The sequence below is a fragment of the Camelus ferus genome, chromosome 10 (assembly GCF_009834535.1).
Source record: "Camelus ferus isolate YT-003-E chromosome 10, BCGSAC_Cfer_1.0, whole genome shotgun sequence".
Lineage (NCBI taxonomy): Eukaryota > Metazoa > Chordata > Mammalia > Artiodactyla > Camelidae > Camelus > Camelus ferus.
In genome coordinates, this window is record NC_045705.1 from 53,312,337 (window position 1) to 53,327,803 (window position 15,467).

Consider the following 15,467-nt stretch of genomic DNA (forward strand, 5'->3'; position numbering starts at 1 on the left):
CTCCTAGCCTGAACTCCTGGAAACCTTGCTTTGCTTACTTAGCACTTGGTGCATCCCTTTATCACATGTAGTATCACCCACTGAATGTCTGCTGTGTGTACCTTGTGAGCAGATCCCCACCTCACTCACCTGCGTATCCTCAGCTTCAGCACAGGACTTGTATGAATAGCCCCTGAGGCCACTACTCTTAGTCACAAAGGGTGCTTTCCTTCACACGCCCCCATATGTCACTTCCAGGTGGCTCTCCAAAATTGACTGCACTCCAAAATAGTGGAGGAACAGCCCTACCAGACTCTGGTTCCTAGAGTATTTACCACTCATAAAGGCAGGCCCAAATGAAGATAGTATCAGTAATTCCAGAACTCTCTGCTTCCAGAACTGCTCCGAGTGCAAAGAGAAGAGGGCGGCACACATCCTCTGTACCTACTGCAACCGCTGGCTATGCAGCTCCTGCACGGAGGAGCACCGGCATGGCCCTGCCCCTGGCGGGCCGCTCTTTACCCGGACTCAGAAGGGATCTCCAGGTATCACTCTCCACCCTCTCCACCAGCTCACATGCCCTTAAGTACTGTCAAGCCTTAAACTCCTTGGAGACTAGCTCTCCAGCCTGCCTTGTCTCCCTGATGGGGATGAGGGTAGGGGTGGTCTCAGAGCCTTTCCTAAAGAAAAACTGTCTCCTCCAGAGTCACATCACAATGTAGGTTGACTTTAGGCTCTCCCTGTTGGGGGTGGGAGTGCGTGAGTGTGGGTGAGATGGTGCAGGGAGGAACAGTCTTGAATTACCGTGAAAGCTAATTGAGTTCCCTATCTGTCACCTACATTTAGAGCAATCAGGCCTCACTTCTATTTAGTTACTTGATTAATTTAACAACCAGGATCAGAGCTTGTTCATTTGTCTATCTAGCACCATCTGTTTTAAATGACAGTCTTCTTAAAAATCTTTTCTCAAAGCCCTTGAACTGTGGGAGGGATTTTACCTTTGTCAGACCCACAAGAATCAAAGTTCATGATCCATGTGTTCTGGCCTGGATCATGGCAAGGCTGGATAGCTGGTTTCAGCCCTACCATAACAGAATCCTGGTTAAGGAAGGGGTTTAGGTTGAGTTTTATTAGAGGATTCACTTTTCTGCACGAGATCCATATGCAGCAGTAGCAAGCACCTTCCTCAGCCTCAGCAGGTGGTGGGGTGCCTGGGGCCTGATGGCTCTTTATTTCTGGACAGCTGGGCAAATACAGCCAGCCTAAGCCCACATTCCTCCTTATGTTCCTGGAACCTCACTGGCCCAGTGGGAGGCCTCTCCTGTTTTGTACCACCTTCCCTCCAAACTCTGTGTCTTCCGTGTGTCTATAGATGGCTGAGGGCTGCTCAGCAGAGCTTAACTGAGAGGTCTTCCTGAGCAACAGAAGCTTACTTTCTCCATCTACTCTGGCAGGAGTGAATGGTGGTTCCGGTGACTTCGCCTTGTACTGTCCTCTACACACACAGGAAGTACTCAAGCTATTCTGCGAGACCTGTGATGTGCTCACATGCCATAGCTGTCTCATGGTGGAGCACAAAGAACACAGGTGGGGCTGGCTGGCTGCCAGAATGGGCTTGTGGGGCTCTAGACGCTACCTGTGAGAGTACTGGGCTCCTAGTGCATCAGAGTCCTCTCCCTATTCAAGCCAGCCTGCAGCCCCTGGGCTGAAGTTTTTCTCAGTTCCTGTTGTGGGGCTTCTCTGGAGAAGGCCTAATGGGACAAGAGTCTCTGACTTTGCCTAGATGTAATCCCAGCCTCCACGGGCCTGGCTGAGACAGCACATGGTAGGGATTCTTGCTTGGCTAGCATGCTCAGAATAAGACCCAGTCCTAAGCTTTTTCTCTGCCTCCTCCTCTAGGTGCAGACATCTTGAAGAAGTTTTGCAAAACCAGAGGATGCTTCTGGAAAGTGTGACTACACAGGTGGCACATAAGAAATCCAGCCTACAGACATCTGCAAAGCAAATTGAGGACAGGTAGCATAGGCTCACCCCTATGTTCTGTTCCCTCTTGTCCTGGGACCCAATCCCAGAGTGAAGTGCTTATGAAGAGAACATGCAGACATTGGCTTATGTCCCAGAAGGCATATATCCTGGCTTTAGAGGTCTCAGGGCCAGGGAGGGTGTTTTGGGCCATCACTTGGTGAATTGGGGCCAAGCTAGGTCAAGACGATAAGAGTGAGTCTGAGCTAAAGTGCATACCTTCTGAAAGTGGGCATGCACTAGCCAAAGGTAGGTGCTTAAGAATAAGGGCACAGAGTAGATACTGGGGAAGAAGTGCTTTTATCATGTGGGTACAACAAGTCAGTGGCAGTTTACCCTTTGTCACCCCTTTCCCAGTGTTTTCTGCATAAATCTACACATGATATAAATTGTCAGTATTTTATGTAGAAAGAGAAATAAGTAGGTACTGAGAGATCATCACATGGCAGGCGCTGGGTTGGGCATCATGCATGCATCATTTTGCTCAATTCTTTGAGTCAGGGGTGATCTCTGTTCTACTGATGAGGAGGCTAAGGTTCAGAGAGGTTAGGTGACTTGTCTGAGATCACAGTTAGTCAGAGACTGAGCTGGATTTGGAAGCTAGGTCTTTGTGGCTTCAAAGCCCATGTTTGTTTGTTTGTTTGTTTTTAATAGCTTTACTGAGATATAATTTATATCCCATAAAATTGTCCTTTTAAAATGTATAATTCAGTGATTTTTAGTATAGAGTTGTGTAACCATTATTACTATCTACTTTTAAAACATTTTATCACCCTAAAAAGAAACCCCATACACATTAGCAGTCACTTCCCATTCACCCTGCAATATCTCCAGCCCTTGGCAACCACTAGTCTACTTTTTCTCTCTATCTGTCCTTTTTGCTGCCTGACACTATTTAGTGGAGTATTTTCCTTTTTAAGAAAACAACAAATTACATGAAGTCATACCCGTACTCACTCACTCTGTCCTGCCTCTAGTTCTGTGTGAACTGGTGAGCTACTGGGTTGAGCTGGGTGTGGACCTGCAGTTTACCTAGAGTAAACTGAGTTGAACTTCGGGCCATTGGCCCACTTAGATCAAGTGGGCTGGATTGTACAAAGGATGGGGTGGGTGGTGGAGGAGTTTTCTTGTTTCTTTACATTTGGTGCCGGCTGGGCCCTGATCTCAGTACACAGCCTCTACATTGTTGGCTCTTCTGTTTGCTGTCTCTAGGCCCTCATAGGCCTAGGGGGAGGGCTCACCACGTTCTGTTCTACCCTGTTCACAGGATTTTTGAGGTGAAGCATCAGCACAGGAAGGTGGAAAACCAGATCAAAATGGCCAAGATGGTTCTGATGAATGAGCTGAACAAACAGGCCAACGGGCTCATAGAGGAGTTGGAGGTATATGTGGACAGCTGGATGGGTTCTGTACTTTCCCTGGGGCAGAAACCAGGCCCATATCAAACTTGTCTTGGCTCAGAGCTGCCTGGGCTAGAATTCAGATGTGCAGTTTTCACAGCTCTCTGCTGCTCCCTCTGCCATAAAATGTCTAGTCTAGTTTTGGGAAGTTGGTACATTAAGGGCTAGAAAATCAGACCAAACTCCTATTAACGCTATGGTAGTAAGGCAGTTGCCTTCCTGAACTGTACAGGGTTATAGCCTTGAAAGAGAGAGTCATGAAACAAGTTATGCCCAAGAGATGTAGACATTCATTCATTTCCTCATTTATTTATCATCTGGTCCATATTTGCACTGTCAAATCTACCTCCCCTTTCTCCCTCCATCCCTCAGCAGTCCATGTTCTCCTCTTGAGGTACGGTTTCCTCTGATTCCATTCCTCTGAAAAGTGTTTACACTGATATATGCAGGCCACCAGACTTCCTAAGCATGTGGACTGAAGTCCAAGGATGGGATCAGGGACTCTGTCTTCTCTTTTCGTACCCAGGGGATTACTAATGAGAGGAAGCAGAAGCTGGAGCAGCAGTTACAGAGCATCATGGTTCTCAACCGTCAGTTTGAGCATGTGCAGAATTTCATTAACTGGGCTGTCTGCAGCAAAACCAGCATCCCTTTCCTTTTCAGCAAAGAGCTGGTAAGAAGAACTCCAACTCCTCAATCACTGATTTTGGGTTAGTAAGTGAAAACCATCTTTCAGCAAACCCCACAGTGCAGAGGACTGAGGTGCTGGAATAGATCTGTTTTCCTCCAGGCAACTCAGCTGGGGAATTCTGTAGTTCCATCTTGGGTCATGGGTCCAGGCATTAGCCTGGATACTAGCAGTGTGCTGGACAGTCCCTAGAAAGTTATTTGGGTTTAAATGGGGCCTAAGAGGAAAGGAGGAGTTAAGGATGACGTTGAGGTGTTGATCTTGGGAAGATGGTGATGCTCAGGAAATGGAGCAAGAATTTTGAAAAGTTAATGGGGTTTATATTGGGATATATTGAATCTAAGGTACCTGGTGGGCATGTAAAAAGGGCTGTCCAAAATCTGTTTTGATAGCTAGGTCTGGAAGTCAGAAGAAAATTCAGGGTTAGAGAGAGAGATGTGAGAGTCACCAGGATATCGATGATACTAGAACAGTGTGTGAAGGAAGAGAAGAAGAACAAACTGGGAACCAGGGAAATGCCATCATTTTCAGCATAGACAAAGGAAGAGGATGTGTGAAGGAGATGACCTTCAGAGCAACCTTCAGAAGTCAGAGGGGAAATAGGAGAGTGTGGTGCCTAGAAATTAACAGTTTCAAATTTTAAGTGATCAATGTTATCATTGTTACACAGGTGAGAGAGGATGAGTAGTGAAGAGAAGCCTTGAGATCTAGGAATCAGGAGGTCCCTGGTAGTCTCTGAAAGAAATTCCAGCAATGTGGAATGGTCAAAAGCTAGAATGAGGGGACTTAGGATGGGAGGGGAGAAAGTAGAGACAGAAGTGAAAAGAAGGGAAACAAGAAGGTAGTTTGAGAAGGAGATGGGTTGGGGGATACTTTTTTTAAAGTAAGGAAGACAGTTGCACATGTTTATTTGGGAGAAGAGGTTGAAGATAGAAGAGATGTGTGGTAGAGGGAGTGTACTGGGAAGGCAGAAAGAAGTAGCATCTAGAGTAAACTGGCTGACCTTAAACAAAAGGCACTCCCTTCCTCTGAGTTGGGAGGACAGGAAGGTATCAGTACAATACAGTTAAGTTTGGAGGTAGGCGGGATACAAATTTGAGGGAATTTATCTTTTATGGTTTTTTTTTTTTCATGTTCTGTGAAGTAGGAGGTGATAATGGGAAGAGTTAGGCACTGGGTAAATGGCATTGAGGAGAAAAGTAAAGATTTTAAATAGTCATTAAGGACTGTGGAAGAGGAAGCTGACAAGAAAGGAGGTGACAAGAAAAAGAACTGAAGGGTGCCCCTGAGGTTAATGATGACTGAAGTGACCCCAGTAACATGACTCTGGGATGGCTGGATTGACCCGAGATGAGGGGTTGGTGATGGGGAGGGAATTAGGGCACTAGTGATACTGTTACTGAAAACGATGGGAAGCTGGGACGGCCCTCTGGACTGATGGAGCAGGGCTTGGGGGCGTCAGTGAGGTTGAAGAGCATGTTCAGAAAGAGCGAGAGCTAGTTGTGATCAGGGAGAAGGTTGCTGGAGTTCAAGGTCTCATAGGTAGAATGGTTCTAGATGATGAAAATGGTCTAGGTCTGGTGACTGAACTGGAAGAGGTGTGAAGGTGATTCGCATTAAAGAAATCAAGGAAGTAAGAGGCTAAGATGTTAAGACATTGGTTAACTAGCTGTTGACAGGGTAGTTGGACACTTGCTGAAGTCCTAGATAAATGAGGGAGTTGGTGATGGGAGATAGATGAAAGAAGGGATGGTTAAGGAAGAGGGCAACTGGTTAGAATTAAAGGGAGTTTTACAGGTGGGTGGAAAGAGAATGTGGGATGCTTAGAGAATGTCTGCCCTCATAGGCTTTTGATTTGAGCTTATGGTAGAATGAATGGAATGCTCTTGAGAGGCTCCCAGACAAGTGATATCCTGAGGGAGAATTACAACTCACTTGGGGCCTGGGAGAGATAAGAATGTAGGCTTTCCCGAAGCCTCAGTAAGAGGAAAGGGATCAGTGTGGGGGTAAGGGGAGGGAGGAGTAATGTGAAGATACTGAGGTGCAAAGAAGTGAGCATGTAAGGGAGGACCACTTGCTAAAGAGCCATGGCTTTGAGCCCTTCAACCTGGCCAAAGGGTGAAGGAGAGGGAGTTGTTACTCAGGCATAAGATGCCCAAAGAAATGACCTTTGGTGCTGTTGTCAGATTGTGTTTCAGATGCAGCGATTGCTGGAGACAAATTGTAACACAGACCCTGGCTCCCCTTGGAGTATCAGATTCACTTGGGAGCCTAACTTCTGGACCAAGCAGCTGGCTTCCCTTGGTGAGCCCAGAGCCTACTCTATTGGCCTTTACATAATTGCTGGGAATGAATATAGACCATCTACTTGGCTTACTGGGTAGGTCAGCATATGCCCAAGAGAAAGCACTCCCTGAGAATGCCAGTGGTGATGGAGTCATTCAGCAAAACCTTTTTAGGGGATATGGAGGTGGTGTTAAGGTGGGATGGGGAGAATTGATAGCTTAAATAGCAGTGGCAATACAGAACTTTTGTAATAGGACCAGTTGAAATCTGAGCTTCCTATTCTGCTTGAATGTCCCTGTTGCCTTGGTTTCATTGCTAGAGAGGAGACAAGACAGTGGCCCTACTCTCCAGAATGCTGAATGGCAGTGCAGGCGGACCTGTGTCTCTGAGTATAAGGGTGTATAGATGTGTAGGCACAACAGAGACAGACAGACAGACAATGTCACACCCTTTGGAGCTGAGATGTAAGCAGATAATTTATGACCTTGTGCATTTTCCTTCCCTGCTACAATAATTTGCTGGCTTTCAGTCTTTGGGGGGAATGTAGACAACTTGGGGTTGTACCTGTGTTGACAGCCTAATAGTAGCTTTGTTAAACTAATGGCCAACTGCTGCCTTCATCTGGGCTGTTCATCTCATTGCAAGTGTTTTGAACTTGACAGAGTGATAAATGATATTTTGGTGTATTTTTTGTTTCCCTTTCCCCTTTGATTTAATTCCTTTGGTGAGCACCTGCTCTGAATCAGGCCCCACACTGGCCACTAAGTGACCGAAGGTGACTCCTCCTGCCTCCTGCCCTCAAGGAGCTCAGTCTTCCCCTAAGTAAGCCTCAAGTGAGCTGAAGGAGCCCTTAGACTGACAGTGATAGATATCATCTACTCGTCATGAAGGCCCAGGGACCTCAGACCACAGTGCTGGCACCTGCTGCTAACCTGGTGTTAGAGCTTCCCTCTCTCTTCCATCCCACTCGCCCAACACACAGCTCCCCAGAACCATAGTTGAAGACATGCTCATTGACTCTTCTTTGCCACTTTCGAGCACACTCTCTTCTTTCCTGTTGAATGATACCTTTTGGTCCTAGGAGTGGGAGGTAGCAAGTGGGGAACAACTGCAGATTTCCTTTGGAAACATTCTCTATTTTGAATTTCTAGGCTGTATAACTACTGAGGGTGGACAGCTGTCCCGGGCAGATACTCCTGCTTATGGAGGCTTACAGGGACCATCATCTTTTTATCAAAGCCACCAGTCCCCAGTGGCTCAGCAAGAGACTCTTAGCCATCCCTCACACAAGTTCCAGTCTCCAGCACTGTGTTCCTCATCTGTGTGCTGCTCCCACTGCTCCCCAGTCTCGCCCTCCCTCAAAGGCCAGGTCCCCCCACCCAGCATACACCCAGCCCACAGCTTTAGGCAGCCCTCTGAGATGGTGCCCCAACAGCTGGGGTCACTGCAGTGCTCTACCCTGCTGCCCAGGGAGAAAGAACTGCCGTGCAATCCTCATCCACCAAAGCTGCTGCAGCCCTGGCTGGAAACCCAGCCCCCCGTGGAGCAGGAGAGCACATCCCAGCGGCTGGGGCAGCAGCTGACTTCCCAGCCTGTGTGCATCGTCCCCCCGCAGGATGTTCAGCCAGGAGCCCATGCCCAGCCCACCTTACAGTCACCCTCTATCCAAGTCCAGTTTGGCCACCACCAGAAGCTGAAGCTCAGCCACTTTCAGCAGCAGCCGCAGCAGCAGCTGCCACTTCCACCACCTCCGCCGCCTCCACCCCAGCAGCAGCCCGCCCCACCTCTACCTCCATCCCAGCATCTGGCTTCTAGTCAGCACGAGAGCCCTCCCGGGCCCGCCTGTTCTCAGAACGTGGACATAATGCACCACAAGTTCGAGCTGGAGGAGATGCAGAAGGACCTGGAGCTCCTCCTTCAGGCTCAACAGCCCAGCCTGCAGCTGAGTCAGACCAAATCTCCTCAGCACCTTCAGCAAACCATTGTGGGGCAGATCAACTACATTGTGAGGCAGCCGGCCCCCGTCCAGTCCCAGAGCCAGGAGGACACCGTGCAGGTGAGCCTCAGGTGGAGTGGAACACATGTTCTCCCTGTGATAGCGCAGGGGACACAGCCTCCCAGTCTCAGGGTAGCATAGGAACACATTTTCTTCATTTTAGGGTGGGCTTGAACTCAGCCCTGACTATTCAAGACTGTCCTGGTTCCACCTCCCATCTCAGGAAAGCTCCAGAGAGCATAGTACCTAGTCCCAACATAGATCTGGGTTTAATATGGTCTGGAGTGGCCTGGCTTATCCCTGTCTTCTTGGGTGACACTAGGGACCTTGTCTATGAATGGAACTTCCTGAGCGGTGCTGGACTCCAGCCAGTGCCAGGGTGGAGAGAGGCTATCTCTTACCTTTGTAACCTCACTTCTCTTGCTGTAATATGTGAATCCCACATGGAGGAAGGGCTTAAGGAGTGGAGGAGGGTGTACACTAGGTGCTAGTGAGCAGCAACTTCATAACACTGAACAGAATGAGATTTAGAGTTTATTCCGAGCATACCAAACTGGGAATGCTTTATATATACCTCATCATTTATCCTATCAACAACGTTGTTAGATAGGCATTAACATGTGTTTTTCTGGATGCAGAAGTGGAGGTCAGAGAGGGCAAGCAGTTTGCCTAGAGATCATAAAACATTGAGCAGTAGAGCCAAAACTTGGATCCAAGGTCTGCTGACTCTGAAATGCCACAGAGGAGGCCTTGTTCTTGCTCTCCCTAGTTGGGTGGTGGAGGCTGCTCCTCTCCTTCCTCAGCTAAAAGCCAGTTGAAGAGGTACAGCTTGTACCTCTGGGATCTTTGCAGCACTCTGCATCTTCGTTCTTAACTCTGGCTTTTCTTTGTCTACAGAGCTTCCTGTTCTAGCCCCTTCTCACTTTTCCCATAGTGGTGTCTCCTTTAAATATGGAACTGCATTTATTTCTTAAAAGCAGCTCTATAGACTTTTACTTTATCACAAAATATAAGGCCTCACGTTTATACTTCAGCATTGACAACTTCAGATCATGCTTCAGATGTCTTCCTCTGAGGCTAGGTTCCTTGGAGGGGACATGGACTAATCCTTATGATGGCAGAGAAAAGTCTAGGGTTTATAGAGGACCACAAGCTCTGTGAGATTAAATCAAAACGATTATGATTGCTAAGGTGAATGTAATTCTTGGATTGGGTTCTATCCTAAGACTGTCATGTTAGGAAGAGTTTAGATGAAACTTTCTTTGTGAAAAAAATTCGAGCAGTTCACAATGTGTAGATGGTGACAACAGAGGGTGCAGAATGGGCATTAGCCTTTGCTGCTGCTGCTGCTACTCTCTGCAGTAAAACCCACCCAAGTTCTTATTTTCTTCTCCAGGCTACAGATGAGCCCCCAGCATCTGAAGGCCCAAAGCCAGCCCTCCCTCTTGACAAGAATACTGCTGCTAACTTGCCCCAGGCATCTGGAGAAGAAACCCCTCACAGTGTCCCCTCACAGGACAACGCCATCCAGCATTCCTCTCCAAATGTGGTGAGAAAGGTACTAACGGAGCCTGCTCTCCCTGACCATACGGGGCCCACTGCCAGTCAAGACCCCAGGGACCTGGAGGAGGATGCCTAGGCGGGGGGAGGAGTATCCCTGTTCCATCCCTGGATGTTACACAGCCCTGACTCATGCGTTCTGTCCTAGTGAGTCAACAAGGGCCTCCTCCACCCCATTTCCACTCCCACGTACACTTAAAATGGGAGCAACTGGGCTTCATTTAGAGAGGAAGGGGAAAGGGAAAGACAGCCAATTTATTGAACATTCTGATTTTATAGCTAAAGAAAGTGAGGTCCAGGGTCCTACAGCAAGTAGATACAAGGGCTAGAATTTATTTACAATGAGAATCCAAAGCCTGAACTTCTTCCTCTCTGCATGAAAATGGGGAAAGTATTTTATGTGGCCCCATAATCCGAAGTTGGTTGGCCTTAGAATTTGAATTCATGGAATTTGTTGGGTGAGCGGTCTACAGGGATGTCCTGCACAGGTAGCTGAGCATCTAGGGACACAGATCTCTTGAAGATAAGCTATTTGAAGCCCTCCCTGTCCATCCACCTACCTGCTTGGTGGAAGGGTTCATGGTAATAACCCAGAATCCCATGACTCCTCAGCTGACTTCCTCTCACCCCTGCCTTTCATTCCTACCCTGGTCGTCCTCCTAGCTGGAATCTCAGTGCTGTGCCAGGCCTTCCACTTAGCCCTCCGTGTATAACTTGGCCCTGTTCCACTTACTGCCTTTTCTGGTCTAGTACCCTCAGCCCTCCTGGTACTTCCACTCATCCCTGTATTTGAAGCTGTCAGCTATTCTGTAGCTTCCCAGACTGCACCCTCAGCCCTGCAGCATCCTTTGGGCTCTACAACCCCAGTTCCACTAGCTGTTCTGTGTACCTACCCCACACACCCTTATGTTTCTCCCAGCATCATCATTGCCCTACATGTCTTAGACCAGTCTATCTCGGTGATATTTGGGGAAGAGGGTTTTAAAATGTAAGAGATGGGAAAAATGAAACGTTAATGTAGTGACTCTTGGAGTCTGGACAAGCCTCTGGTACTAAAGGCTTTTTGTCTCTGCCTAGGTTGTCCTATCCTTTTGAAAATGGTTTAGCCTAAAGGCCATAGAGGTGCTGTAAATTGACCCTTTGTGGCTCTTAGGGGTTTACATTCTTACACCTGGGGTCGATATCTATCTATCCAATGATCCATCTATCCACCCATTTATTTACTCAATGTTCAAAAATATATATTACATTTCATGTACCAAATATTTTTCTAGGTGTCAGGCACACATTGGTGAATTAAGGCAGTCTTACATTGGAGCATCCAGCCTAGTGGGAGAGACAGTTAAATCAACAATGATAAAGTATGATAAAGTGCTATGATAGTCAATGGGGTGTATAGAAGGAGCACTGAACCCTGGGAGAAGGGACTGTTCACAGAAGGCTTCCTAGAGGACATGGTTTTAAGCTGAGGTTTGAAGGAGTGGAAGTTAGGCAGGTAAAGGAGAGTTGAAGGAAAGGCTGGAATAAACAGTCAAAGGGAATGGCAGGTAGGAAGGTCCAGAAGTGAGAAAGAGCCTGGGCTACTTAGGGGGTTTCAGATAATTTGGCGTAGTAGGAACATGAGATATGCTGGTGAATGGGAGTGATTGAAACCACAATAGTTGGAATGCCTTGTAAATTATACTCTGGAGTTGGGATTCAGTCTTGGGGGTTGTGAGGCGTGAATGAAGAAGGATTTCTAGCAAGGCAGAACATGGTTTGAATTAAACTTTAGAAAGGTCACTTTAGTTGTAGGAAAGGAGACCAAAATAGGACAGAAGAGAAATAGGAGCAGTTGAATGAAATCAAGTAATGCTGAGAATAAAGAGGCAGCTAGGACTTCAAGAGATCAGATCTCAGGTGCTTTGGGACTTGGAGTCTGATTGGCAATAAGAAGCGGGAGAAAGAAAGTCCAAGCTTTGTCTTGACCCACTGGGTTGCCATTCACCTGAGACGGGAACATGAGAGGAAAAGCATGTTTGTGGAGAGGGAAAAGTTAAGTTTTGAAAATTGTTGGTGTGTTGTTGGTGGAAGCTACCTTACAAGATGACTGAAAGGCAGCTAGCTCTAGAGGTCAGTAGGTCAGAAGGAAGCCTGGGATTGCCAGTGCTTGAGTGGTAGTGGGAGCCATGCCAAAAACACTTCTTATTTCATGAGTCTCAGTTCTGCTTCTGCACACAGTACAAAGGAAAGGAGGTAAGCCATGTGCAAGCACGGAGTCTGTCCTGCTTGTGTGGGTGGCCCACAGGGCGCTCTGAGCAGTGAGGGGGTGCTGCCCTCCTGTGTGGCTGCAGGGTGGCAGTGGGGTTAATGAAAACCCTAAGACCTCTGACTTCTCATTTTGAGTTGCCCCTGGCCTTTAACCTGGGCCCATGCAGAGGTGTGGAGGGGCAAGTGGCCTGGCATTTTTCAGATGTTTCATAGGCTTCTTTATGGCTTGAACTCCCAGAAGAAGAACCTCCAGGTTTCCATCCTGGCCCAGAGGAACCTCTGGGTCTACTTGACTGAGAGAGGTACTGACTATACACAAAGCTCCTGAAATAAGAAAAAGGGCTTTCTTTTTGAGGGAATTCATTGCCTTGAACCTGGGATTGGGTACAGTGCAGGGTATGAAGGTCAAAATTACCAAACAACATTTTGAACCTCTTATTGATTGGTAATACTTTGTATAGCATTTTCTATAGGTTTGTCATAGGTTTTTACATGGATTATTCCATTTTATCTCTTTGTTTATCCTAGCAATACTATGAGGAAGCCACTTTCTTATTCCCCTTTGAAAGATGTGGAAACTGAGACACAGATGTTAAGTGACCACCTAAGAGATATACAGCCGACTATTGGCAATGTTAGGACCAGAACACAGGTTCCTGCCTTAGCCATGTGTTCAATGATTAGGTTAAATTGCTTCTCTCTGTGCACTGCAGTGAGAGAAGTAGGATTCCATTTGGATTTTCCTGTCTTTACAATCTTTGAAGTAGCCCGAGGCCTTGCTGGGGAGAGGGCTGGGGACCCAGCCTAGCTTGGTCTTGGTTATCTTTATCCGGTAAAGGCATTTAGCCCCCAGCCCACTCCTCAGCCTGTACTAGCCTATGAGTGCCAGGGGAAGCCAGAAGTCTATGAGGCCACAGGCAAGAGGAACCCCTGGCACTGGGCACCTCCTTGTGTGTTCCACGAGGACTCCTTCATGCTCAGAACTGATCACTGACTTCGTGTCACCACAGGAGGACTTTTGTTACAGCAGAGCAGCTGTGAACAAGTACCTGGGACTTGGTACTACGTGAGCTGATGGTGAAAACAGATTGCTGCTGAAACTGAGATTTGAAAGTTCTAGGATGGGTTTTCTAGTGGCTTGATCTCTGCCATCTCATGAGCATTTTATCCCATCACTTTCCCTGCCTCCAGTAGGATGTTTTTGAATAAACTTAGACATCTGTTTGGCACTAGCTGTTGCCTAAGCTTCCTAATATTGGTTCAGCCACTCTAAAGAAAGACCATGAAGAAAGATAACTCTACAGCAGAATCCCTTCAAATCCCAAGGGAAATTGGAAGACATTTCAATGGCTTTAATTCATGCTTCTGAACTAGTCGACTGCTGAAAAATACATGCACTCCTTTCCTCAAAGCTCTCATGGAGTCAAGGCTGGCAGCGTCACAGACAGCGCTGTCTGAACCGAGTTCACCTGCAAGAGGGACCTCTCCTGCTCACAGTGTGGCCCCAGATCTTCAATAGAGGACTTTAAGGCCACCAAGTTGCTGCTCAAGGATTGAGAGGAGTCTAGGATGTATTTTCAGTAAATGATTCACAAGTAGTAGGCATTCCTGTGGTTCAGATTATTAAGAGTGATGCAGAGGAGTAAAGGATTATGACTCTGATGAATAGCATTTATGCCATTATCAAAGCGTTTTGATGCCTGAGCTCTTGATTTGATTCTTACAAGTCTGTGAGATTTACATTAACCTGCAGAGGAGGATATTAAAACCCAGAAATGGAAAATGATTTGCTCACGTACGTACTCTAAACCTTGACGTAAGTGAGGAAATACTAAGCATCCTGCCTGATGTGCTCTGTCCTACGTAGGAATCAAGCCGAATTCTCCCCCGGTCTGGCTTCCTGAATTTTGTACTCTCTAGAAAGCCTGTCTCCTTTATAGCCTGATTTCATCCACAGACCAAACCCAAGATCTTTGTCTAGGTCTCCTACTCCATGAGAAGACAGATTCTTGCTTCTAGGCCTCAGATTTCCTTAACTCAGCCTAGGGAAAATACCCTTGCCAAATTCTCCCAAGTCTCCAAGATTTGGGTTTTGAGGTTTCACTCATACTGGCTTTCACTTTAGATTTTCTGGAATCCACTTATTCCTTTCCTCTTCCTTCCACCTCAGACTCTAGGATCCTCTTTGCTTTTTCCATCTTCTCGGATCATCAGGGCACTGGGCACTCCTCAGTTTGTCTCTCTTCACCAACCATGATCATTTTCCCATTTGACTCTGGTCAATTAGCAGATATCAGCATAGTTACATCTGAGCTGGAGGGACACTCGCTACCAGCAAGAGCAGTTTTCCTGTTCAAAATCAACTTGTGAAATCGCTTGCAGGTAAAGTTAGTTCCCTCCTCAGCTGTCTGATTCAGTTGTTTCAAGATCTTCTGCTGTTAAACCAGTCTACTTAATCTGAAGCTGCTGAAACACTCAAATATCCCAAGGATTTAATTCACAAATCTATTTACCTCTATCTTTGTCTCTAATCTGTTTCTTTTAGCCAGGGTGAAGGCCTTCAATGTGTTTCCAAAACACAATTCCCAAGTCATTGGTCTCTTCTACTGCACATTTACATGGTGTTCAGTCTTTGACAAGTTTAACTTCTACAACAAAAACGTGAAACCAGAAGTGAGTAGGCAAAGCTCCAGAGTAGCAATAAGAACAGATGTCACAAACCTCACACATTATATTCTGTATGAGACTATAAACCTGATCTAGTCAGCATACTTGGTATAGCAAGCTTAGTTACGTGATTTTCTTTGGGAATTTTTAGTTTTCCTATATTACAGCAGTAAGCAGAGTAGAAGCAGGGAGTTCGGACTTCTGTAACAGCAGCTAACAGCAAGGGAAAGACAAGAAACATCACCTGGAAAAGTACCACGATGTGGGGTCATTCACTGAAAGGACAAGCTAAGCCCTACATACCTAGAGGTTCCCTAAAGCACCAATGAACTACAGAACACCCCAGCAATAGAGGTTCATCAGAGTTCCTTTACATCACTAAAAAATGGTCCTGTTAGGCTCCATGTACTCTGTTTAGTAAGGGTAGTGTGCAAATCATTTTAGAAGTACTCCTTTTCAAAATAGTATTTTAAAGCCAACTGCATTTTGTTACTGAAAGAGATGTTTCAGATATCTGGAAAATTAATTTCTGCGGAACACCACCCTATCTGCCAGCAACTTTATCCCAGCAATATTATCTTGCTGTAAGAACCTGAAATTTATATTAAACTTGGGGTAT

The 15,467-nt window shown here is 46.6% G+C and overlaps 1 protein-coding gene across 9 annotated transcripts in view; it reads left to right on the forward strand.

Annotated features, from left to right (window-relative positions):
• Nucleotides 1–15,467, forward strand: part of TRIM66 (tripartite motif containing 66) — a 55,041-nt gene that overhangs the window by 22,488 nt on the left and 17,086 nt on the right. For 8 of the 9 annotated variants that reach the window (XM_032489070.1, XM_014555980.2, XM_014555979.2 and 5 more), the window contains 8 exons: nucleotides 377–524; nucleotides 1,434–1,566; nucleotides 1,879–1,995; nucleotides 3,269–3,383; nucleotides 3,928–4,074; nucleotides 6,276–6,393; nucleotides 7,527–8,431; nucleotides 9,768–9,929. In XM_032489070.1, coding sequence (XP_032344961.1) covers nucleotides 377–524; nucleotides 1,434–1,566; nucleotides 1,879–1,995; nucleotides 3,269–3,383; nucleotides 3,928–4,074; nucleotides 6,276–6,393; nucleotides 7,527–8,431; nucleotides 9,768–9,929 — 1,845 coding nt within the window. The remainder of the gene's footprint in view (nucleotides 1–376; nucleotides 525–1,433; nucleotides 1,567–1,878; nucleotides 1,996–3,268; nucleotides 3,384–3,927; nucleotides 4,075–6,275; nucleotides 6,394–7,526; nucleotides 8,432–9,767; nucleotides 9,930–15,467) is intronic. The other variant, XM_032489068.1, reaches the window with a different exon arrangement.